Genomic DNA, 13,001 nt, shown 5'->3' with positions numbered 1-13,001 from the left:
TTCTGTGTACTTTGAAGTTCAGGGTGCTGACTTTTTTCTCCTGAACTAAGTAAACGATACATGTTTGACTCATTAAAGTAAGCTTGTTAATCCATTTTGAGTTGCTTTCCTTTATCAAAGCAGATCCAAGAACCAGTGGTGGCACAGTGGATAGGTTTTTGCTATATGCTTCTGCAGCATTACAACATATTTCTTGTTGCGTAACCCCCCCTAACACTACTGTAGAATCACAGAGTTCCCCAGAATAGTTTGAGGGAGGCTTTTGTATAAAAAAGGTAGGGGTGGGAGAGCATTCAGTCATTTCTTTGAGCAGCATAACAGTAAAGCAATTTCCATAGTCCATTTTTGTAAATGTGGCAGTGGTTTTGTTAAGCACAACTCTTCTCTGAAGTATTTGTTGTAATGGGATTTTGTCTCCCCCCCCATGCCCTGCAGAAATTCTTTCTCAAAGAACTTTAGGCCATAGAATAATGTGGAACTCAAACTGTATTTATAAAAGCCCTAAATGTTGGCCTTAGACTAATATTCCTGAGTTAAAGAAAATATAAAGGCAAAATGGAGAAAAATCAAACCAATTTTCCTACACAAAAAACTAAGATTTCATATATATTATTTTAGAAGGGGAAATGAAGGTAACATTGAAATCTCCCAGAACTCCTGTGTTGGAGTGAACATGTTTGGGGGAATTTTCCCTTAGAAAATGAGATTTACTTGGTGCCATAAATTGGACCTATGCACAGACTCAGTGCCAACACTTAACCTTATCTTTATCAGTGTCCTTAGTGAGGTGCATGGGGGAAAAGTAAAAGGTCAAGGAGAAAAATAGATATGCCCATTCCCTAAGAGCTTTCAAGTGAAAAGAATTCTTCCAGTTTCAGCAAAAAACATACCTACTAATTGCCTTATTACCTCATTTCTAGCCCTTCTTTAATCCCCATGTCTCCTCTAGTCTCCTTTGTGCAGATGACAAACTCAGGTCACCAAAACACCACTGAGTCCATAGACCTTAGTTACATTTTGGTAGCATCAAAGTTTTAACTCACTCTGAATCCCCACAGGGGCAGATTGACTGGAAGAAAGCAGAAGTAGTTAAAATAATATATATAGAACAGTGCCCTTTGTGGCATAGATGGAAAGAGCATTGTATGAGGAGTCAGTCCAGGGAACTGGGTTTCAGTTCCAGCTCTGCCTCTAATTTGCTATGTGAATTTCAAGTCACTTTATCCATCTTGAATTTCTATTTATCTTTAAAATGAGAGGATTAGGGGCAGCTAGGTGGTATAGTAGATAGAACACCAGCCCTGGAGTCAGGAGGACATGAGTTCAAATTTTACCTCAGACACTTGGTACTTACTAGCTGTGTGACCCTGGACAAATAACTTAAACAAGATTACCCTCCAAAAAAATAAAAATAAAATGAGAAGATTAGATTAGTTTATTTCCTAAGGTCACTTTCAGTTATAGGCACCAATGAACCTGTAAAAATCAGAGACTCTATAAGAATATGAAATACATGCATATATTTGTTTTGTTTTGTCCAGACTTGTGATGTCATCAGTGTAGGTAGTTTCTCATTGATGAAAATTCCTTCCTATCCATGTCAACAAGTGATTTGTAATTTATAGTGTTAGAAAGTTGCCTGGGGCACTCAGAAGGTTGCTTGTCCATGATCATATAGGTAGGATGTGTAAGAATATGACTTGAACCCCAGTTTTACTGACTTCTCTCTTTACTAAACCAATTTTTTTTTCTTACATAAATGTGTAGTTTTGTGATCTCAGGAAAACCCTTGGATGGTTTAGCCTTCAGAGGTTTTTAAAAAATCTGTGAGCACAAGTCTCATAGATTGTCAAACCGTAGATGAGAATGTCAGATTTAGTATTTATTATGCTGATTGTTGGACAACTTTGTCACTTCATTCAGTAAGTATTTTGAGCATTGTATCTTGACTTCCTTGGAATGTTCTAAATTTTTAAAATGCTGTGTTTAAGCTTTATTCAAAAGTCAATTTATATAATTCATGATCTGCTACCTTTAAGAAATGATCCAAGAAGGAATGATCTTGGATTTTGAGGTTTAGCAGGTGTGGTCCTTAACAATTTCACATGTATAAAAACCTTAAGTACTCTGAATATTCTCAGCCTAACAGATAATAGCTTACTGTTCCCATATGTGATAAGCTCAGAGTTTCTGCTGATTTATAGAAAGTGTTACAGGGACTTTAATCCTAGCTAATTCTGCCTTGCATGCATTTTCTTTAACTTTAAATAAGTGAATTCTTTAAAAATGGGAAAGGCCTGAGAATTTGGGGAAGAGGGGGAATAATATTTTTTCCACTGTCTGTTTCCTAAGAGAAAGTAATATTACATCTTCAGAACAACATCTATCAGAGTGATTTTCATCAAATTAAATATATCCTCAAAGTAACCATTGTAGCTTAGAGAATACTTGAAATGTAAGTTTTACTTTGAAAGAAACACCAATAAAATTTAAAATAGTCCGGTTATAAAACATAGTTTGAAGAACTGGCTTTTTATTAGGGCTTACTTTCTTGAATTTCTTGTTGTTGTATTTATTTTTTGCTCCTGTGTCTAGAAGAGAATAATCAGTGCAATGCTATGTAAATGCCATAAATAATCCTTTACTAATTTGATTTGGTAAAATTGATGTCAGAAATATATTTGGTCAAGGTAGCAACCATTCAGCTATCTCTATAAAAATTCATTCCATGCTGCCTTTTGGCTAAGCTTGGTACAACATAAAACACAATATCAAAATAAAGATTTATCCGAGTAAGAGTACCGGCCCTAGAGTCGGGATGACCTGGGATCGAATCTGGGCTCAGATACTTACCACCACATCCAGAAATAACTGGCCGTGTAACCTTGAGCAAGTTACTTAACCCCAATTGCTTTAAAAAAAAATTATCAAAAAGAAAAAAACAGCTACTGGATATTAATTAACAAGCCACTCTTTTAAGACAACTTTCAAAGTTAGCTTTGCTCTCCTCTTAAAGGATTAACACCCTCAATATTTAGAGGGGGGAAGATACTCCTTTTGATTATTAGGTCATAACAAGCCTTGGCTAGACTCTCAGAGCAGCTTTAACTTCTCCTATCCTCTCAGAAAGATGTGTTTCTAAATTTAAGTGACTATTTTAAAAATACTCTCAAAGAGTAATTTGAAGTCCACTGTAGGACGTTACAGCATCATGAGACCTTACTGTGACCCTCACAAAGCCCATTTCTTCGGAAAAAAGTTTATGATAAAGTTCTCCAGAGATAAACTGGTCCTAAATGACAGGAGTTGTCAATTTTTGACCCTTTCCGCTCTCTACACTAGATAGGAAATTAAATATTTGTCCAGGTAGCATAAAGCTTTCAAAACCTTGGATCCCCTAAGGCCTTGCTTAGGAGTAATCTTAAAGCCAAAAAATTAAATGTCAGCCTCTGGGTACCATTGTTTTCCTTCATTTAAGTACTCATTGCTAAAACATGTAGTAGGACTAGGAATGTATGAACGACCTGTAAGGATAATGACAAGAGAAAAATCTATTAAGTCTTCAAATAGCTCCTTTGTGAAATTCTCTGCCTCAAATTAATATTAGAGGATGTTATCTTTCTGTTACCTTCCTTCCCCCATCCCTCTTCCCTCTGCCCCTCCGGCCAAGAGTAACTGGAAAACCCAGATAGTTCTGCATTGAGGAGCACGCCATAGGAAAGGAATCTTACTTCTCACTGTTACCAATCTTAGAAACAACTTAATGGAAGACTTGAGAAATATTTCTGGTCTTTAAACCACACTGACAGAGCAAAAAGACCCTTGGACCACCTAAACCAAGGTCTTTCATCTATGGGGAATGAGCATGGTATCACGCAATAATTGGAAATGACACTTCTCTCTGCTTTTAACAAGCTATAAATGAAAAAAAAAAGTTTCTGTTAAGTTAATAATTCACTGTTCAACGTTAGCTGTTGGGCCATCTGGTGGAGAGTGAAGGCAGAGGTGATGGGAGGTTTATGACGTCTCTGGCCTTGCTCTTTTTTTGTCCCGACAAAGAAGGGTTCGTAAAGGTCTGTGGTTTTCTGTTTTATTTTAAACTGTTAGTATGTCTCAAACTTAGCAACCTGATTCAAATGCCACACATTTATCCATAGAAAATAATATAGCTAAAACTGTAGAAAGCGGCAGCTCGCCCACTCCTCAGGAATGCAGGGGTTTCATCTGAAGAAAAGCCAGAGAGGTAGCTCACAGTGCATGTCTCCCTTGTACCAACTCTTTTCCCTTTTAGAGAAGGCCACTAAAAAATTGATCTTCATCAATCTCTGGTGTTAATTCAGCTGATGCTTAACTGGGATGAGGGCCATCACACAAATGAGTACTACCTCAAAATTAAGGAAATGGGACTGAGATGTGTATTGCATTATAAGGCAGCTAGGTGCTGTCTCAGAATCAGGAAGATCGTTTTCTCAGAAGATCCGTGCTGTCTCAGAATCAGGAGAATCCTGTCTCTGGCACTCCCTGTTCTTAATGTCTCTGTGCTTCAGTTCCCTCAAATGTAAAATAGAGATAATAAAAACACCTACCTCCCAGGATTGTAAGGATCCAGTGAGATAGCATGTGTAAAATGCTTAAAGCACTATGTAAACGATATTTAGTAGTACTACTAACTTTCTCCACTAATAGGAGTAGTACTAACTGGTAGTAATAGTAGTAAATCTGGGAATTCATTTTGTTTATACAGCCTTAAAGGTCATTGGAGATGTTAGACCATTTGGTGATTTAGCAGAATTTTTTGTGATAGGTTAGCCCTAGTAGCATGAGTTCTGGGATGATTAATTAAGTCCCCAAGCTGTGTGATAATAGCCATATCCCAGACCTCACAGTGAGGTCACAGCTAAAGAAGCTCAAAGAACTTGCTCCCACCTCATCCCCCACCTCCCAAAGGAAAGAAAATAAACTTAAATTTTTTAAGCTTACATTGGGAGTCAAACAGCAAGTTTATGTCTTCTTCCCTGCCCCCCCCCAATAAAATGGCACTTTCTAACAAACTTATTTTCATAGTATTGTCATTCTTGTTTTTTTTTTCTTATTGTAGTAACTATTTCTATGCTTAAGGGAGGATTTTGTAATTCACACCTGCTTAAACAACTGCAACTAATTTAAAACACAACATAATAGAACTCTCATACCCATTTAAAGCCCTTTCAATCCCAATTCTACTGCTGATGCTAGTACTAACCCATGTGACCTTGGACTCACGTTTTGTCTCACTGGACTTGTTTTCTCATCTATAAGATGAGGCAGTTAGACTGTGCCTACAACCCCTTCCAGCGCTGAGCCCATGGTACTCTGACCAGACAGTAGGTCATATTTTCATCATAGCCACAGTTTAAATTGAAATAAAACCTTTGTAGCTAACAGGGTTTATCGGAGCCATTAGATTGTTAGAAGTGTTGCTGATTTTCAGTGACTGTTGTTTGGTCTTAATGGCCTCATTTTATTTTATTATTTCAGTCAGGTCATTGTTGTTTTTGTTGTTGTTTGGTCTTTCCAGTTGTATCAGACCAGACTCTTCTTAATACCCAATTTGGGTTTTCTTGGCAAAGATTCTGGAATGGTTTGCCGTTTTCTTCTCTAGTGGATTAAAGCAAACAGGTTAATCAACATGTCACCCGGGTGACTTGCCCGGGTTCATATAGCTAGTGAATGTCTGAGGCAGGATTTGAATGTGAGTCTTCAGGAACAGCTGCTCCATCCACTAAGCCACCTATCTGGGTGCTATATTTGGATCTGGGGGTTTGAAAACAAAAATGAAACTTCCCCTGCCTGAGGATATACCATTCTAGTGAGAAATACAATATTTGTACAGATAAATATAAAGTAGTTATCTTCTCCTACCTCCTATAAGAGAACAGTCAGTAAAAATGCACTAAGACTATACAGGAGGAAGTCCAAACAGCTAAGGAAATTTAGAAAAGGTTTCTTCTGCAGAAGCTGGCTAAGCTGAGTCTTAAAAGATTCATAGAGTAGATAGACATTCTGAGAAAGAGTAGGAAGAATGGGTGATTTAAGTACCCATTCATCTCTCCCCTAGTCCAATAATGGATTATTTAAACTAAGTAAAAGAATACAAGAATTTTTTTTAAGGCCTCGAGAGACACCATATTTCTGGCTTCCTCAAAAATAATTTATATAGTTAAATGATCCAGGTTTCAGTGCTTAGGTTTTTGATCCAGAAGTGTTTAGCCATGAGTTAACTATATTGAGTAGGCTGTGAATTCAGTACTAATCTTAACTTGGTGACAGCTTATATAACTTAATCATATCATGTATATGCTCTGTATAAAGATAAGAGAGAACCAAATGGGGCTACTGAAACAAATTGAATTTACACTTCTTTTGCTGGCTATTAATCCAGCAACTAAATTGTTGTACAAAAAAAAAGAAAAGAAATAGCAATCCAGCTAATATAAAAAAAGAGGCCAAGAAAAGCAAAACCACTGCAGCCCATCTTAAGTAAATAATTAAGGAGGTTTGGGGGGTTTTTTTTTGGTTTGTTTTTTGGCTAAGATTCTTATTCAGACTTGAGTTTCTAATCTCATTGTGGTACAGAAATGACTTGGAGGAATTTATTGTGTTTTTGCTAACCTCTTTAAGTTGTAAACAACTGGCTTTTTTTAACACTAGGACATGAGCAAAAGGAAGCCAGTACTATTCCTTATAGACAAACATTTTTTAATTTTCCTAAAAAGAGGAAAAGCCAACTAAATATATGGAGAACTTCATCTGGAGCTCCTTATCATATTATTGCTTATATCATACTTATTTGTCTATAAAATAGGGCATTAGAGCAGACTGTAAGGGTGGAGATAGTGGATTTCTCTACTACTAAAATGATAGTAATTATATTACTTTAATTCTTATAGCCTTTCATTTCTCACCATTTCTTTTTCTTGATACTTATGATAATCCTGAGGTAGGCAGAGCATGTGGGTTAAAAGGCAGAGATGGTAAGTGATTTTCTTGTGGTCATTAAGAGCCAGACCCTAAGCAGTGATTTTTGCTCATCTCAGTTCTTAAACAGTGAGTGGAACCAAGTGTTCAGTGTACCTTCACTCTCCTTTCTGTACCATCTTCCTCAGTGTCACTACCTACACTCTCTCTTCACTATCCAGTGCCCCCAGGCTAGCACCTAGATGGCAGGTGGACCATTCTTAGGAATAGCATTAGAGCTAGAAGGGACCTTGGAATCTTCTAATTCAGCTCCTTCATTTAATAAGAAACTGAGGCTCAGAAATGTAAAATGAGGCTTGCCAAAGGCCACACAATAAGTAGCAGAGCTACAATTGAATGCAGGTCCTCTGATTGTACAGTTTTCATTCCTTCCACTATGCACCTTACCTTAAATCTTCCTTTGCCTTGTGTCCTATTCTCTCAGGTGGTAAATAACTGATCCAGTCATAAACTCATTTGCACCAAAGGATTAATACTTGATAATAATAGCTGAATATGAGAATATTTAAAGTTGTAGCTTTCATTGCCTTAGCTTCAAAGGTGAAGTAAGATGGGAATTTCAGATTTTGAAGGAAAGGGAACTGCATAGGATCTTTCTTTATCTCCCATCCAACCCCTCCACTCTTCTTACAGATAAAGCTATTTCTAGTTAAGATGTAGTTCTCCATTAATGTCAGTCCTTGCTGGCTTCAGGAAGTAAAAACTCCAGAAATTCTTTGGGCCTTAGGTAACTAAATAAAAGACCAGACTATATTGATAAGGCAGGTTCATATAGTTGTGCTGTTGGGAGGGAAAACACAGGTTCTGTAATCTCATGCCATCCAAACAAATGCATTAAGTATAAAAGTACTGTTCCAGTCCTTAGATGAAATTTGAGGATTAACAAAAATCAACAACAACAAAGAAACAACATGCTCTTGGGCAAGTCACCTGCTATTTACTACAATTTATTTTCCACATTTTTCTTGCCTAAGCAAGCTATCTTTAAGTGAAGAGATTCTCCACAAGTATACTAAGCCTAAATAGCTAAAGTATTGTAGCTAAATAACTCTGATCAGGCTCCTACATTACTTGACTTTCTCCTCCACCAGTTTCTCCCAAGCAACAATAAGTTTTTTTCTTGTCCATTGTTTATTGTATTCACTTAAGACCAGACTTTTGATTCATGTTATAATGTTAAATTACTTTTCCTCTTTCTTTTTCCAGCCCACCTAAACCAACTGTGTACATCTCTGGTGTTATTGCAAGGGTAAGAGCTTATTTGTATCTCTATAAACATTCCAAAGAGTCTAAAGGACTTTTCATTTGATTTCATCAATTACTTTACCACTTGTGATTTGCCTGATTATTTATCTTTTTAATAAACTCTTTCAAGGGGAATTCAGCAATAAGATTAATGGAGCCCAACCCTGGGTGGAATTCTTAGGCCTGTCACACCCATGTAACACACTTTCAGAGGATGTGATGAAAGAATAAAGGTTGAATACAGTTCATTCTTTGGTATATTCACTATATTTGATGTAGCATGACTCTAATTCCCTTACAGTTCTCTTCAGACAGACCTCAGGGGTTCCAACTACCTTTAATTCAACAAACACTTATTAAGCACCTACTAGGTTCTAGGCAGTGTGCTTGACCTTGGGGAAAAAGCATAAAAATGACATGCAACCTACTCCCAAGAATTTACAATCTACAGTGTTATATAGGAACACATAAATATAACACAAGCTGAAGTAGGGCAAAGTATTCTAGGATGATCTGAGAAGAGAAGGAATAGCTTTAGCTAGAATCAGGGGAGGCTTTAGGAAAGAGACTAAGCTTTCAAAGAAAACCCACAGCATCTGAAATGGATTTCAGAAGCCACAGAAGAGACAAGAGTAAATGCCAGGCATGAGAGTCTCCTGTACAAGGTGGGAGAGTATAGGAAAGAATCAGGGAGCAGCTAGTAATCTCGTGAGGGAGCAATATGGGGGAGAGGGAAAGGAGGAGAGGAAGAAGATGGATACTAGAGATACTGCTTGCTTAGAATCAATCTGATGTGTCATCTTGTTAGTTGTAGGAATTGAGAAATACAGGGCGTTAGCAAAGATGGCTTAATGCCGGTGTCATCAGTAACAGTGGGGACATTAAAAGGTAGGGCAGATCTAGGCAGTAAAGCAACTATAGTGTAGGACATAATTGAGGTGCCAGTGAAACATCGACATAGAGAGAGTCGAAGGCTGGAGCTCAGGGGACAGATTGGAGAACTGTAGATATGGAAGTCGTCTCTCTGGAGGGGAGTCATTGAAACCATGGAAGAAGGGATTAGATCGCTAAGTGAGCATGAAAAGAGAAGAGGGTATAGGACTTGGGTCTTTTTAGACCTGACATCCACACTAATCTCCCTGATAAGTTAGAGTAGAAAAGCAATTTTATTCTTCCTCTAGCAGGGAGAGACCCACCTGCATTCTGTACATAAGAAGTTATTAGTTGCAGAAATGCAAACAACCTGACTCCTGCAGTTCCCTGGAATGTTTGCCCTGTCCTTCATATGTGCTGGACCCAAGGATCCTTCGTTCTCAATGTCCTTTATTTCTGACTGGCAGGACCTGTTAGGTATTAAGATCAGTGAGCAGGATAGGACTTCTCTCTGGAATATTTCTTTAGTATTCAATATTTTGATGATTCTAGAACACAAAAGGTTTCTCTTCCCTTTGAGTCCCAAATTTAAATGACTACATTCACCACATTGTTAATGTTATACTTTTGTGTTTGACCACAGGGTGACAAAGATTTCCCCCCTGCTGCAGCTCAGGTGGCTCATCAAAAACCACACCCCTCCATAGAAAAGCATCCTTCTAACAAGACGACACAGCACATCCAGCAGCCCCGCAAGTGAAAGTCCTGCTGCTGCTGCCCTGTCGCTGTGGTTGTTGGAGAACACACAATTTCCTCTTAAGTGTGACATTTATGGAGCAACAAGAATTGGTCCAATTTTTTTTTTCTATCTCTTAACTGTAGAGAAATTTAAGACAAAGCAAATCAGTAGCTTCCTTTGCCTTACATTTCTTTGTTTACAGCCTGCAAATAGATCAGATACCCATGTATCTTGTTCACCTAAATGCAAACAACCCTTGAGTCTTATTTTTCCCCCTGATCTAGGATCTTTATTCAATTTAATCCTATCTGCAGTTTTGCTTAGAGAATACAGTGATTTTTTTTTTTTAGTTTTAGTAGTTCCAAAGTTGCCTTTGGTTTGTACCATAAAGTGAGATATGATATTTAAAAACAATTGTAGGGGCAGCTAGGTGGCGCAGTGAATAGAGCACCGGCCCTGGAGTCAGGAGGACCTGAGTCCAAATGTGGCCTCAGACACTTAACTAGCTGTGTGACCTTGGGCAAGTCACTTAACCCCAATTGCCCTATCTTCCCCCCTCCAAAAAAAAGAAAAAAAAATTGTAAACCAGTTCAGAGAAAGGTGAGGTAAAAATAAGGAAAAAAAGTGAGTCATTTTATAATCTTATTTTTATCAGACACTAGAGTCTAACCATGTAGTCCAGAGCAAAATGGGAAAGTCAAAATTTCACACTGTTTTTTCAATGAATAACCAAAACAGTTATTTCCTTTAAGAGTCTTGTTGCTGGAGAATGAGAATCCAAGAAGACTTACTCAGAATGAAGCATTTTGCTTTAAGTAACAGGACTGGGGAGTTTTTGTATCCCAAAAAGTCCTGGCTTAGGAAATAGCAAAACTTATGTATGTCTGTAATCATCTTGTTGGCTTGAATTTGAGGGGGACTCTACCCATATTATGGTGGGGGGTGGGGGTGGGAGGGGAGATATATGGATTATGGTTAGAAAAGTTTACTGTTATCTAGCAGGGGGAAATAATAGGTGAAAACCCACCAAGTTCACAGAAAGATCCAATTTTCTTCCAAAGGGAGATTAATCCCATTGTCAGGGAAAGATAAATACATTCCACTTTAGTTGGAGCAGTTGTTTGCAGACCTCCCAACTGTGGTCAGGCTCTCCTTTGCCCTAATTACATAATTACTCCTACTAATGTTTAAGTGTTTGATGTCATTCTGAGTTATTTTGTGTGTGCTTCTTGCCAGTTGATATTTGTATGATTGCTGCTGGAATGATTATTATGCTATTTCCCTATTGGAAAATAAACTCAATTTGTTTATTTGCATATGAAAAAAGGCCACAAACAATACAGTTTTATGGGGAAAGTATTTTCTTGTTAGTTAGGATACTTAGCAGTCTGTTTTGAAGCTATTTATTGCTGCAGGTCAGCAATGGTACCATGAATGGCTGCCTGCCTACAACACCAGTCATCCTCAGATAAAATGATGAAATCCACATTCGTCGATTGGTAGAAATACTTGTAACTCCCTTGATCAATGTCTCTCAACCCTCCTCTCAAGAAAGAATGTTCACAGTTCACTCATTTCATGTTTTTAAGAAAACTTAGAATTTTCCTAGCTCCAGATTAACAGCAGGCCAGTTTCCTATGGCAGTGACATTGTGTATCATCTATGTTGTTTCATAATGGAAGAAGTATTAATGTGAACATTTTCTGCCTTCGTAAGGCAGAAAATTTTGTCATTACTTCACAGTCAGAACACATACCCAGAGGCTTGCTGGTTGATATTCCTATGGAACATGTGCCTAAAGACTTGGCATCCTCTCAGAGCTCTGTTCAGAAATAAACATTTCAAATAGGAAGGAGAGAGCTTCATAACACTTGGGAAAACAATTGGAAGTAGATTCAATCTAGCACAATCTATGTATCATCACACCCTCTGCTATAAGAATAGTTTAGGAAGCTTCTTCCACCCCCACCCCTTCAAATCTCCACTGAGAAATTCTTGGAAATGATAGCCTATTACGTTTCCAAAAATCTCATTTTACATGTATCTTAGATGTAGTGTGTATCCACATGTTCCAAATCACTAAAAAGAAACAATTATCAAGTGTTTCCTTTTATAGTTAATTATTGTGTTTTTTCAATAATAAAAATTGTGCCTGCCCTTCTCTTTGTGCTGTGTTTTTCTTCCTATTTCAGCTATTTCTATTTTAAATTAGACTCCACTCATTGTCTGCTTTAAATTATGGTACCATAAAATGGGAAAGCATAATATATTTGATTAAAACTGGTAACTTGTGACCATTAGCTGGTATTTTCATCAAGGTAGGTAGAACCTTTTAAGGTGAATTTAATAAAGTATTAACAGAAAATATTGTGATGGTAGCTTAGCAGCTTGTCATCAGAGAGGCAGTATATGCATTTGCCTTTTTATCAAAAGGTACACTTTAAGTATTAACTCCATTCTTTCACTCAGCAAACATCTATCAAGCACTACAGAGGATGGAAAGATGTGGAAGGTAGAAGCTGTGATCTCAGGGTGCTTAGAAGTTAGTAAGGTAGATAATGTGCACAAAAATTTAAATACATTATCATAAAATAGATACTTATTGATATCTTTCCAATAATGTGGAGTCTAGAGCTGAACACAATGTACCTAAGTTGTGATTAGTACAAATATTGAATCGTTCTAGATAGTATTATTCAAATTATTAGTATTCAAAGGTGATCATAAAGAAATATGTAAATTGCATACAACTCCATGAAAATATACAATGAAAAAAATTTGTTTTTTCTATTTATTAAGGTAATGTAACCGCAGAAGATAAATCTATTTCTAGTTTATTGCAAAGTAATAGCAAAATTTAGAAATTACTGCATATTATACCTAAAAATGAGCCTATACTGACAATGTGAGAAAATGTCATTATTGTCACTGAAAATATTTTAAATGTCATTGTCATTTTAAATATTTTAGCAGCATAGCCTGAATTGTCTTTCTTTAAATCTTCAAACAATAAGCAGCTAAATTCAGAGAGCTTTATTTACATTTTAGTAAATTTGCCTGCTCTCATTCTCACAATGAACCAAGTATAGTTGGATGACCTGGAGGAGTATCTAAAATCAGTGATGCT

At 37.1% G+C, this 13,001-nt stretch overlaps 1 protein-coding gene across 1 annotated transcript in view; it reads left to right on the top strand.

Annotated features, from left to right (window-relative positions):
• Positions 1 to 12,031, top strand: part of DAP (death associated protein) — a 74,925-nt gene extending 62,894 nt beyond the window's left edge. The window contains exons 3-4 of the mRNA XM_069077163.1: positions 8,224 to 8,266; positions 9,779 to 12,031. Coding sequence (XP_068933264.1) covers positions 8,224 to 8,266; positions 9,779 to 9,895 — 160 coding nt within the window. The 3' untranslated portion in view covers positions 9,896 to 12,031. The remainder of the gene's footprint in view (positions 1 to 8,223; positions 8,267 to 9,778) is intronic.
• Positions 12,032 to 13,001: the final 970 nt, after the last annotated feature.

This window comes from Petaurus breviceps, unplaced genomic scaffold (genome assembly GCF_028583685.1).
Source record: "Petaurus breviceps papuanus isolate PSGF00001 unplaced genomic scaffold, PetGlider_PUasm1.0 151, whole genome shotgun sequence".
NCBI lineage: Eukaryota > Metazoa > Chordata > Mammalia > Diprotodontia > Petauridae > Petaurus > Petaurus breviceps.
This window is presented reverse-complemented; position numbering and strand designations above follow the sequence as displayed.